This window comes from Drosophila santomea, chromosome 3L (assembly GCF_016746245.2).
Source record: "Drosophila santomea strain STO CAGO 1482 chromosome 3L, Prin_Dsan_1.1, whole genome shotgun sequence".
Lineage (NCBI taxonomy): Eukaryota > Metazoa > Arthropoda > Insecta > Diptera > Drosophilidae > Drosophila > Drosophila santomea.
In genome coordinates, this window is record NC_053018.2 from 7,625,543 (window position 1) to 7,638,882 (window position 13,340).

Here is a 13,340-nt window from a genome sequence, read left to right on the forward strand (position 1 = left end):
GTGACACAAAGAGGAGTGTCATGCAGCATAAATTTCATACAAATTCCGCACACTCGCAACGCGTCGCAGATACTTTTCGGCAAAGTTTTCCGCAGGAAAAAGCCAGTGTAAATAATTAAAAAAATAAAATAACAAAAAAAACCGAAAAAATGGGCGACAGTTCCTCTTAGTTTTTAACAAATTGGTGTAAATAAGCTGGTGTATACGTTAAATGGTAAATGCTAGTGTTTTTATTTCATGGAATGGCCAAATGCGCCCAAGTGGTCAAGTGAGATAAATCAAACAAGTTTCTATGGGGCGAAATAAAACGGCCAGCGGCCAGCCGACAATCGCCATGGGAATGGAAATTAAATGAAAATCCGGCTATCATAAATAAAACATAAATTATGTTTCGCTGCCAGTTGGCGGCAACAAAAATAAAATAATCAAAAAAAAAAAAAGCAGGGAAGATGTGAACCAAGCGGATATATTTTGATTTTTTTTTATAAATAGAAAAATCAATTTCTCTCTCTCTGTGGCGCTCTCTCTCTCGCGCTCTCTCTCTTTTTTGGCGCGCGCCTGTCTGTGTCCGTCTTCCCCCAAAATGGGCGCATGTGTGCGTGTGCTCCGTGCGCTCTGTGTGCGTGTGGTGGTGCGGTGTGTCTCCCGTGTCGGTGTCTATTATAATATCCAGTGAGCAAAAGCGAGTGGCCGAGTGCTCTCGCTCTTTCTGCGAATAATTGAATATAATTCAAGTGTTTTTGTTGCACACTATTTGTTGTGCTTATTATCGTTATTATTTGTTTAAATTACCAACGACAACATAAACAACAAGAGCACCACGCGCGCGATTATCCCAACGCAGTGGTTGCCCACTGGTGCTTCAAAGGCATCACCGAAAACATCAACAACACACAAAAGGCTCTCAAGGAGAGCGATTGGCGTAGTGCTGCTGCAGCCCTGGTCAGAAAACCCTTTTATGGGTTTGTCCTGTTTACAAATTGACGCTGCAAATTGAATTTATAGCGCGGCTGAAACAAGTGGTTGAGTGCCAGCCAGGGACCCACTTAATTTCCGTTACAGTCCCCAAAATACCAAAGACAAGTAAATGAGGAAAATGCCACTACAGTGAAGCATCGAGCAGGGAAAACTAAACTTAAGCTGTAATTTCAAACCATTTCATATTTAATAATGCTACTACTAATCAAAATTCTTTCATGAGACAAATTTTTAAATAAAATTATTCAGAAGTTTTATTTATTATCAGCTTTAAATAGTAATGTGAATAACATTTAATAATTGTTGACAGATTTTTCAAAACAAAAACAATTACTTAAGAAATTGGAACTTGGTATCAGTTTAAAAGTTGTCCACTAATTAAGCGCTTGACTTCGCTCGAATTAGCCAAGTTGTCCTGTATTTGGTTTAAACTGGAAATAGGTGGCTGGTTGAGTGGGTGGCTTGGGTGGCAATTTCCCTTAGAAAAACTCACGCACAAATGTATTTCCCCCCGAGGAGCATTTGTTGCTGCTACCTCAATCTTTCGAAATTGACAACGGCATCAGTGGCAGCGGCAGACACAACAGCAAATCAAATAAATTAAATTTACACACATAGTTAAATTAGTAAAAATTGAATAAAACAGAAGAAAGAATAGACGACACACGTAAATAAAAGAAGGAGAGGTGATGCAGAAGTGAGGAGAGTGGCTGACAGAGCGGGAGAGCAACGTGTCGAGCAACAAATTAATAATACAACAAAAAATCAGATAAATAAAAAAAGCAACACAAATTGAAAACAACAACAAAAGCATCAGCGGCAGCAGAAGCAGCGATTCTGGATTTCTAGAGGCAGCGGCACATTCAAAAGATGGGCTGTGGACAGAGCAAGATACATTTGTATCCCAGGAAATCGAAGAGTAAAGCGAACGGCAAGAAAGGAGGACATGGTGAGTAGGCGAAATGGGAGTACATCCTTGGGGCCCCTGACTTTATAAGATCCCATATAGGTATGGTGCACAGCACGAAAAGTACCATTGAAAGCTAGCAATCAATAGGTAATCTACAGGTTTTTATAACCAAAATACACGGTTCAAATGTTTTTAGTTGGCATTTATGTTATTTATATCATAAAGAAACAGTAAAACTCGATGAGTTGATCTAGGAAAATTTCACAGTTTAGTGAAATTTTACCTATAGACTTCATGTTTTTCTTTTTTTGCGTGCTAGAATTGATATTGTTTTGCTACATTTTTATATCCCCGATCATTTGGAATGATCTGCAAATTCGTTTGAGCATTTTCTTCTGTGTAGAGCGAGGGAAATTGGGGAAATGGCGAGGAAAAAGTATTGCCTCGCACAACAAAAGCTTACACGCATGACGACATCAATTTGCCTCCAGCTGTGTGTGCGTGTGTACGTTCGTGTTTCCGTGCATGAGTGTGTGTGTGTGTGTGATTGTGAGCCACCTGTTTCCACACAATGAGGACATCATTGATTAATATGTCACCAGCAGTGAAAAAAAGGGGCAGTGCAGGGGAAGTTGAAAGGAGAAGCCCAGTTTTAAGGCCATGCATTCACCAAAGTAATAATAAAGGCCTACATTTTAAAGCCCACAGCATTGTCTATATATACACCAAAACACACACACACACACACACTAGCCAGTGTTTGCGCTTAAGTTTATAAGAATGAAAAAACCTAGCCTACATGCCAAACTTTTGACTATGCCCAACCCCGCTCTATTGTGGCTGTCTATGTGTGCGTGTTTCTTGCTTTTTTTATTCCATTTTGTGTGTGTATAATTAACTGCTAAAAAGGCAACTTGTTGTTGCACAGGGCGCCGCTTCAAGGGGCGTGGCCAGCCCCCCAGGCTCCGTAAGTCTGTGTGTGTGTGTGTCTGTGTGGGCAAAAGGGTTAAAGCTAAAAAAGTATAGCATACACAAAGGCGCCATTGTGCCATAAACGACCCAAATATTTCGGAGGCGCCTAAGCTTTACTCTCGGTCCTAGATTAATTATTCATAATACTCGACGGCTCTCTCTTTTCCGAATTTTGCATTAAAATGCATAACGGCTTTTAATTAAATTTATGGGTAGCAAGGCCACTTCAAAGAAAGGCCCAAGGAAATATTAAGTATACGCAGGTCAAGCCGAAAGATGGATTAGCAAAACAGAACGTGCGAGCACAAAACGGATGCTAACAACTTTGTTTTTAGGTGGATAAGATATTGTTTACTTAAACATGTTTTTATTAATAAGTGAATATGTCTAAGGCAGATAGTTAGTTGTTCGGAGTGTGCACATGCCCAGGACCTAGTATAATTTTCACAAGTGTTTTCTAAGCGCCCTTCTCGACTGCCCCCCGCCGCATCGCACAGAAGTTGCCACACTTGGCTTATTGCAAAACTTTTGCCACTCCATGGCACTCGCGAAATTGCCCACTCAGCTTGACTAATGCTCGAAACTCTTCTTTGGCATTATCCATTTGTTTGTCCATTTGGCAGCCGACTCAGATGCCGAAACGGACGAGGACGAAGGCCACATCGAGGATGCCGAGAAGGCACAGCAGCGCGACCGCGAGAAGCACGACGAGAGCGAGGAGCTAAGCAATAAGGACATCCAGGAAAGCGACGAGGACGTGGCCGTCTCCCTGCTGCGCGCCAAGAACCTGTCGCTGCTGCAAAGCCAGTAAGTCAGCCCACCGACCACCTAAACGAAAATGAACACCTCACTTTTCCAGGGAAATATCATCTAGCCAACAGAACTTCTTCCGCATGCTGGACAAGAAGATCGATGAGGTGAGTATCCACTTTGTGCTTTTTGATCAACAATTAAATCGTGGGGCTTCCCAATAGTTCTAGTCCATTAAAGTATAAACACTATTATGGGTTTTTTTTCAATCACTTGTTAGAGAAAATAAACGTTGTTCCTTCGTTTTCATAAACAAAAAGTTTACTTAGCAATCTTGCTTCCAAAATTAATTGCATTAGTTATAATTCATTGACCCCAAATACGTAAAATGCAAAATATAAAATTATAATCTGAAAATTCTGAGAATTTATTTATTCAAACACATATATTTTGAAATATTTATAATATATTCCTCACGAAAATAATAGAAGAACAGCAAATAGTCATAATATTGATGTGTAATGGGCTGTTTCGTGATAATAAACAAATGGCTTGTTGGCGAAAGATCAATATATAAGTGCACTAAGTATTTGGCCACGCCAAATAATCGACAGAGCAAAACAATTGGTTTTATAGCCTCGTATTTGTTTTCATTTCGAACAACATGTGAGGAACCATTAAAATTCGCTTGTTACCTGTAAATTTCACTTCAAAGAGATATGAGCACCTCATACGCAGCAGGAAAATGTGTGTTCGCTGTGAGGATTAATTTGATTATTTTATCAAACGTGTTGGAACCAAAACATCCCATATAAATTGCAAAGTTCGAAATGTATACTTTTATATTATATAAGAATATGGATTCAATCTTTTTGTCTGTCTGTTAGAATGATAACTTGAGTAAATCCGGCTAAACAAACACGTTTGTTTTAGGGTCCGGACTACGACTCGGCCAGCGAGACGGAGATCGCATTGGAGGAGGCCCGACTAAACGCACTGCGTCAACATTGGGAGTCCGCCAGCATCACGGCCTCCATTTGCTCCTCGGCCAGCCGCTCGCTGCAGACGACGCCCATTCGCCAGGTGCAGGTGCCATTGAAGCAGCCACCACGTGGCGCCGGTCTGCTGCTCCAGCCTTCCAGCGCGTCGGCGGTCACCGCCTCCTCCTCCTCCTCCTCGACGATAGTCGCGCTGCCCACGACGGAGTATCTACCTCAGCATGTGTTGACGGGACGGCAAGTGGTGCAGCAGCAACAGCAACAGGCGGCAGTTCTCTACCAGCAGCAGCAGCAGCAACAACTAATCCTGCTGCCCCAGTTGGATCCTAATGTTGTCAACACGTCCACGGCAGCAGCAGCGGCACAGCTCGTCCAGTTGCAGCAGCAGCATCAACAGCAGCAGCAGCTGCAGCAACAGCAACTGCAGCTGCAACAGCAACAGCAGCTGCAACTCAATCAGCAGCAGCAGCAACTCTACCAGCAGCAACAGCAATACCTGCTGACCCTTCCCGCCGGATCAAAGCCACAGAGCGTGAGTCCAAAGCGCCTCATCTATGGTGGCCCCGCTGCCACCACTCTCCTCTGTGCAACTGGGTAAGTGCAGCATCTTGACCTTTTATAATTATAATTATAATTATATAATTAAATACGATGATATGCATTACAGCATCAAATGCAACGCCCCCGAAACTTACGAACCGCCAACCGCTCCACACAGCCAAATCCAGCAGCAACAGCCGCCGCCTCCTCCGCCGGGCGCCTACTACGGCGAGATGATGCACGGCGTACAGGTGAGTGATCCGGGATATGCAACTATCTGTGGCAGTATGTAGCAACTAGATCTTGAGATTGAAGGATCTGCCTTGAGTCAAAGGCGTATTGCTACCAAGCAACTATTACTCAATGACTTATTTCTTGACTGCTAACTAAGTGACCCATATATTTTTCATTGACCATTTGCAGGCCGCTCCAGCGGCGGAATACAAGTTCCCGCCAGCCATCAGTGTGCAGCGACTGGCGCCGCAGGTGCAGCGGCAGCTGCGCGAGACGCAGGAACTCATAAAAGACTCGTGCCCGCAGCTGTATGCGGCGGGCTATGGCAGCCCAGGACCACCGATACGCAATCCCAGCAGGAACCCCACTAGAACTAGACCCACCCTGGAGACGCAGTTCTCGCAGGAACTCTCGTGATATCTATATATGTAAACAGCCAGCAGACGGAGGATGCACCCACGTTCAGACACACACTCAAACACACACACAACCTAAGCCCACACAGTTGGAAAAACTGCAGCCAAAGAGGAAAGCTAAAAAATTAACCAAAATTATCAAAATACGAACCCCGTGACAAACACACAAACAAACAAAAAAAAAACGAAGAAAAAGCAAAAAAAAAAAAAACTAAAACAACTTCATAATGGAAGAAAATCAATTAAGAAATTGTAAAACTGCACTCAATGTTTCAGACCCTCAGAAAACCCAAGTGGCGGGCAGATGGAGCCGCCCCCCAAAAATTGCGTACTACTTACCACAAAACAAGATGAGCAACTACTATACCTATGCGGAGCAACAAATAAAGCATTAAACTACAAAGATATTCAAGAGGCAGCCAAAGAACCGATGCGTAGGATAGGCACATAAGGACATAACATAGTTGGAGTTTGGATCCGAAAGCGCAAGGTACATAGATTTAGGAATCGAGTCGAGTATAGCGTTATAAGGCGATATATATATGCCAATGCCACAAAGAAGATGCAAATGCGGATGCGGATGCAGATGCAGATGCGGAGTAGAAGGTGTTAGAGCCCGGAAGAAAAGCAAAAACAAATCATACAAAGTAAATAATATAAAGTGTAACAAACAAATGACTTCTACATTCTCACGCAATTTTGTTAGTCATAAATCTCATGGTGTAATTTTTTAACAAACAAATATTTTCCGTCAAATTCTCAAAATGGTGTAACGTTGATCGATGGATATGGATATGATGATAGAATGTTCGTTGGATATGCAATTAACGGATGAAGCTGTCTAGTAATATTTGTATAATTTAGTTCTATTTATTATTATTGATAATTTTGGATGTATGATAGTTTTTTCTTATATGGATATATATATATATATATTTAAAATGAAAAATAAAAGCAAATCAATTAAGTTTAAAGGCGCCTCCAGCGACTTTTCTATTCACAGCGGCAATAATAATTATAACGCACAGTTGAACTTCTAATTAATTCCTTTATTCATATCTTGTTATCAATTCATACTTATGGGCTGACATAAAATGGAATTGCATTTTATATTTCTGAAAGTATTTTGATGTTTCATTGTTTTTTTTTGTATGTTTTAAAGTTGTTATTGTGTGAAAAGTATCCAGCTAAAGCAATTCATTAGACTAGTCACATAATATGGTTTAAGATGACATAATAATACGCATTTGATTCCACGAAATTGACATTGTTTCTTATGTGTACATGTGTCCGATAGTGTGAAAGGTGTGCGGGAGCGCTTTCCCATTTAGTGTTCCTTCGTAATCCGATTGTATCTAATCTCTTTTGGCTTGGGTTTGTTTGGAGCATTGCAAACATTTCTTTTGCAGTGTATGTATAGATAGGTACAATATTCGAGAATTGTATAAAGAAATCAAATACGCCCAGGGCTCTGGAAAGATAAATGCCAACAACATCGATGATCGGCACTCGAATGCCCTAACAATTTGACTAAACCAAAAGCTTATCAACTAAATGTGGGTTTTGTTTTTTTGTTTGGGAGGAAACAAAGAGATTAATCAAATTAAAAGCGTATTTGATTCCAGATTAAACCATATTATATAGCTATGATGTGGGCGGAGGAGATCTACACGATACGCACATCACCGACGCTCATCTAACATCTTCCCTATGTAGTTTCTGGACTTGTGATCGTGGCTTGTGTACAATTATACGGGTGGGTGTACGGATGTGCGTGTTATGTTTCGTGTGGGTAAAGGAAATTACAGTAGACCTGATCTACAATTTGGTAGCCTCTATCGAACTGCAGAGCCTTTAGTTCTGCACTGGCAGTGGTGGCGGCGGATAGGCAAAGATATCGCCGCCATTCGCCATCATATAGGGTGCCGCCTGCGTGGGCACTGCATACTGGGCGCGGTAAGAGTTGGCCACCGCTGCAGCTCCTCCGTTCAGCGACACGGTTGCCATGCTGGAGGACATCGACGAGTACTGGCCATAAGCCTGTGGCTGTTGCAATTGCTGCTGCTGCTGTTGCTGTTGTTGCTGTTGCTGGGGAGTCTGCAACTGTTGTTGCTGCTGCTGCTGCTGCTGGGCCGCCGCCGCCTGCTGCTGCTGCTGCTGGTTCATCGCTGGTGGTGGCATGTTGGCAAAGTTCATGTTGTACGGCGAGAAGCGGGAGCGCTTCTGATCGTTTATGAAGTTCGCAGCCGTTAACGCCGATTGCAATGCTGCATCGGGCAGTAGGTGCAGCTGCTGGGCAGTCTGCGCCTGTTGTGCCTGTTGCGGTCCAGAGCCCGGACCATTCTGTGCCTTGTTGGGCTCGAAGCAAGCGGCATTGGGATTGAAGCGCGAGAAGTGCACTCCGCCGTTCTGCTGTTGCTGCTGCTGCTGCTGACCCTGGTAGCCACCGCCTCCCTGGCCCCGGTAGCCGCCCTGACCGCCCTGATTTGGCGGCGAAGTGCGTGGCTTCTGATCGAATCGTGGTGGTCCGCCAGCGCTGCCGCCATTGAAGGCATTGCGATTCATGCTGGCACCGGGACCATTGTTGTTGCGGTAGTTGTTGCCGCCATTGTATCCACCGCCCATCTGTGGGTTGCGACCCTGATAGCCATTGCCGCCACGGTAGCCGCCACCCATGCCGCCACCGCGCTTGTTGTAGCCACCGCTCATGGCCATGTTCATCAGTTTGGGATTGATGGTCTGCAAAGTGAGTGGAGTAGAAGGTGAGTACATTTGCCCCTCAAGCTTGCAAGCTACTAGTAGGAGAACTCACCTGGTTGGCCTCGCGCAGCACCTGAATCAAGTCGTTGGCCTTGTTGGCGTTGGAATGAGTGAACAAGGTGTAGGCCGTGCCGGTGTTATTGGATCGTCCGGTACGTCCAATGCGATGAACGTAGTCCTCCGAGTTCGAAGGATAATCATAGTTGATCACAAACTTGACATCGTCAACGTCTGTTTGATTTCAATTATATTTTTCATTTCGAATTTGAAAATTGAAGAATGTGAAAAGAAGCGTTAAAATTATCGAATCGAACCAATGCGTCGAAAATAGGAATCTTTCTCAATACTCAAGAAACTATTCAACAAAAACGAAAACTTATTTGTGTGCTTGTGTGAGTGTTGTCCGTTTCTGTCATGGTGTGAGTATTCGTGTCGTTGTAGTGGTGGGTGGTTATGGTAGTGGTGTCATGGTGCGATCATTTGTTTTCTTGTTAAGTTTGTTAATACAACTTAAAATATATTTTTGATCGAATTGTCGAATGGATTTTGTCGGTTGGTAGTTGGTAGGTGGTAGATCGGTTTCAATCTTTTCTTTGGTATGTTTTTTCTTTGTTTGTACTTTGAACAAAAATTTCGCCATCAATACTATTAGCGTATATTAATAACTATACATCTTTGGCAAATAGACATATGTTTTTTTTATACTGCAGAAATGTGGACCTCGACCTTTTCTTCTCATCATACTTTCATATCATTTTTGAATACACAAATCGTAATATAAATGTTTAAGCTTAATGCATACAAGAGACGGCTTGATTAAAATTAACATTATAAATAAGAGATATATATATAAAGTAAATGAATGATCGAAGCTTATGATAGATATAGAGGGGTGCTTTGGTTTAAAATCAAGATACACGTTGATGGTAAGGAGGGAACGAGGGTGCGGACATATTGCTATGATTAGGAAGAAATAAATTAGCCTAGTACTTACCCCGGCGCTCTAGGGTTAAATTATGGGATTAGAATTAGGCTTACGAACAAGAATCCCTGTCCCTGGAGATCCTGTCCTCGCAACTGGGCCGTGATGATGGAGATCCCACGGATCTCCGCAATGCTAGAAACTTATAACTCAACCCTCAACTTGTATATATAGCTTTTCTCTTTAACTGCTTTGTGTATATAACTTTTTAACTTTTAACTTTGAACGGTTTTCTTTTTTTTTTGCTTTTTGTTTTTTGTCTTTTTTTTGCCATTTGAAAAATCGAAGTCCATTTCATAAAGTGCTGATGATATTTTTGTTCACACACAAATTTAGGTATTATACATAGAGTAAGGAGCGACGTAATATAGTATATTAAGTACTTTATGATACATAAATAAGCTACAGAAAGTTATCATCAGTCAACAAATTCTTGGGCCGCAAAATGTAGCAATTACTCAACACATTAGTTACTTCACATTTTTTCTATAAACTAAAAAAAAAAAACTTAAGAGATATGCATAGTTTTAAGGCACAGTTTAATCGCCTTGGATTAAAGGTTAATTTTTTAGGGTGCACTGAGACTATTATTTACTTAGGATTTTTCTGTTTTTATTTTAGATTATTTTGCTGGCCATTGACTCCTTGACTGACAGTAAATTGCTTTTTACAATTAAGTTACTCAAAATGTGATTGACGAGACACAACTAAAAACTATGAGCAAGAGAGCAACAAACGAACTAAAAGTAACAACATCGTATAACCAGCAATGCATGGAGAACAAACACATTCCCCTCATTATTTGAGCCCACACCTTTTCTTCGGATTCATAGAATCATTCAGCAAACTAAAGGGTTCAAGTTAGACATAGTGATCCACTCGGTATCGAACCACTTGAAAAATTATTGAAAAATAATAAATATCAATTTCTCGGCTGTTAAGAGATTCAAAACATGCAATTCAAAAAAATACAAGCGGTCCTTTCCGGTTTTCACGTTTACCAAATTACAATCTTCGTTTGAGGATAACCAGCTTTAAGCTCTGTTAACTTCGCCTTAACTTAGCTACCCGCCAGGCAAATCCACACTTTCCATTTTCACATAAGGTGAAATGAATATTGTTTTCAATATTTAAGAAATACCCCAGTAAATTTCAAATAAAGCTAGGCGAAGAACTTGGGTAGAGCTCTTTTGGCAAAACAAAATTGTAGGTTACTATTTTTACCCAACTTAATTAAATCAATATGAATACAAACAAAAAAAACTGCATCGAACTATGAATATTTACACACTGAAATAAGCGAGGATTCCATCTATGAACCCCTGGGAATCGAGCGCTTTCAGCTTAAATCGTGACTGAAAAACTTGTGAAATCCGGAACAGACCCGAAACGAAAAACCTCCAAAAGTTCTGGAAACAGAGAGCGGAAGGAAGAGCGAAGAGACTGGGCGGTGTTGGCCGATTCATCGCTGACGGATCGCTGAGACCAGACGAACCAGGAAGGCGTCGACGACGAATCACAAAATAATGAATGAAACCCCACGGGATGCTGATTGATCCACAGGCAACAATTGCTTGGTTACGGAGAGAAAAAACGGAAGTTGGCCTCATTGAGGCCCCACAAAGGCTACGTATACTCACCGAGTCCACGGGCAGCCACATCAGTGGCCACCAGTATCGAGTGCCGGCCATTACGGAAGCTCGAGAGCACAAAGTCACGCTCCTGCTGCGACTTATCGCCGTGAATGGCACATGCACGCCAGCCTTGGCGTGAGATATTGCGAGTGATCTCGTCCACACGTTTCTTGGTCTCCACGAAAATGATGGTCTTCGTCTCGTTCTCCGCCGAGATGTCCGTAAGCAGCTTAATCAGCTTCATTAACTTCTCGTTCTCATCGCACACGTCAACGATCTGCAGGATGTTGTGGTTGGCGCTAAGCGAAAGCGAACCAATGTTCACCTGTATATAGTTATTAAGGAACTCCTCGGCCAGCTGGCGCACCTCTTTGGGCCAGGTTGCGGACCACATCAGAACCTGACGGTCCGGGCGGATCTGCTGCATGATCTTTCTGATCTGGGGCTCGAAGCCCATGTCAAGCATACGATCGGCCTCGTCCAGCACCAGATAGGTGCATCTCTTCAAGGAGGTGGTGCCTCGCTCAAGGAAATCAATCAGACGACCAGGTGTGGCAATCACAATCTCCACGCCGCGCTCCAAATCCCTAGCCTGCTGTCCCTTGGGGGCTCCGCCAAAGATGCAAGTGTTGCGCACATGCGTATTGCTGCCAAACTCGATGGCCACCTGCTGGATCTGCTGGGCCAGCTCCCTAGTGGGTGCCAGCACCAGGGCGATGGGTCCATCTCCACGCTCCAGGCGCGGCTGGTTATTGATGTGCACCACCGCCGGCAGAACATAGGCCAGGGTCTTGCCTGATCCGGTCTGGGCCACGCCCACCAGATCCCGTCCACTCAAAGCAATGGGCCAACCCTGGGCTTGAATGGCCGTTGGCTTGGCGAAACCCTGCTTACGGATCTCGTTCATCACGTAGTCGGGAAAGCCGCCCTCCTCGAATTCAATACTGGGTGTGGGCACCTGATCGCCCTTAATGGTGATCTCATTGCTGGTGAGGAAGGTCTCTGTTTCACCGGCAGTTCTGGCCAGCACCGAATCGCACGGCTTGTAAAAGTTCTTGCGGAATGGCGTGAGATTCACCTCGGACCAAACGATCTTGGGCAGGTGGGCGCCGTGATTGGAAGAGCGCTGGCCGCCGTTCTGACCACCAAATCCATCCTGATTGCGGGGTCCTCCGGGTCCCATGCCAGGACCACCACCGTTCATGCGTCGCTGGCCTCCATTGGCGGGTCCGTGACCATTGAAACCTGGGTATGGAGCGGATCGGTTGCGCTGGAACATGCCTGCTCCACCGGGTCCGACCCCGGGAGCACCGCCGCCCATGCGATTGGGCACCATACCACCGGCTAGGCCACCAGCTCCACCTCCGCCGCCGCCTCCGTAGGCGTTCACCTGTCCGTTGTACCTGAAACGAGCGTTTTGCGCCATGAAATTAGAATTTGGAGTCTTTTAATGCGTTGCCAAAATGTTGAAATTTACACGAAACGATCTTTTTTTATGTAATTTTCAGTTTTTACTGCCATTTTGAATTTATTGATTTTCGACACTCGGCCCCTGGCCGCATGGTAGCTCGAATTTCGGCCCAAAATATGTGGGTTTGTGTTTCTCTACTCACATGTTCATTGCTGCTGTGCTGTAAGTGGAAATATAGCTGGCCAAATAATAGTTTTTTCGGTCACTTTTCACAATTTTTCACTCCACAATTTTTTTAGCTTCTACGTCGTCAATAGAGCTGTGGAAAAAATCGGTGTTAATATCGATTGCTGCCGATTGGTTGAGTTTTCTGGAAACATCGATAGAGTTTTCAAGAGCCGATGACAAATGTGCAGAAAAACTTACAAACTTCTTGTTAATTGACAAATAATTTATTACTATTTATAAATAATTAATAATTTTTAATTACTTAAGAAATATCCGATAATATTTAGGTTGAGCACTTGCACTGATTTCTGTATTTCTGGTTTTAGTTGTCTAACCAGTATTTGGTTATAGCGGCGCCGGTAACTAACAACACGAACTATTAATCTTTTAAGCAAAACAAAAACAAGTCCGTCTGAGATTATTTGTCTGAACCTATCGGCTGAAGAACTTCGATAGCAGTTGACAGCAAAAGTAATGTGACCGGACTTAAATACAGAAAAGTGGTCAGCAATCGGAATGTGACAGTA

At 43.3% G+C, this 13,340-nt stretch overlaps 2 protein-coding genes across 6 annotated transcripts; one reads left to right on the forward strand and one right to left on the reverse strand.

Annotated features, from left to right (window-relative positions):
- LOC120450372 (histone-lysine N-methyltransferase 2D) lies at positions 1-6,023 on the forward strand. 5 transcript variants are annotated; one of them, XM_039633356.2, is made up of 7 exons: positions 1-214; positions 1,597-1,927; positions 3,484-3,667; positions 3,720-3,777; positions 4,544-5,202; positions 5,276-5,399; positions 5,572-6,023. In XM_039633356.2, the coding sequence occupies exons 2-7, from the start codon at positions 1,849-1,851 to the stop codon at positions 5,797-5,799; spliced, it is 1,332 nt and encodes a 443-aa protein (XP_039489290.1). In that variant the 5' UTR covers positions 1-214; positions 1,597-1,848; the 3' UTR covers positions 5,800-6,023. The 5 variants fall into 5 exon arrangements, with proteins under 5 accessions (XP_039489290.1, XP_039489291.1, XP_039489293.1 ...); XM_039633357.2 differs by having other exon boundaries at positions 1,625-1,927; XM_039633359.2 differs by having other exon boundaries at positions 1,748-1,927.
- Positions 6,024-6,826: 803 nt separating this feature from the next.
- Positions 6,827-13,223, reverse strand: LOC120450371 (ATP-dependent RNA helicase DBP2). Its single transcript, XM_039633354.1, has 5 exons — positions 13,076-13,223; positions 12,788-12,904; positions 11,181-12,577; positions 8,611-8,789; positions 6,827-8,537 (listed from the first exon to the last, which is right to left on the reverse strand). The coding sequence occupies exons 2-5, from the start codon at positions 12,793-12,795 to the stop codon at positions 7,653-7,655; spliced, it is 2,469 nt and encodes an 822-aa protein (XP_039489288.1). The 5' UTR covers positions 12,796-12,904; positions 13,076-13,223; the 3' UTR covers positions 6,827-7,652.
- Between the last annotated feature and the right edge of the window lie 117 nt (positions 13,224-13,340).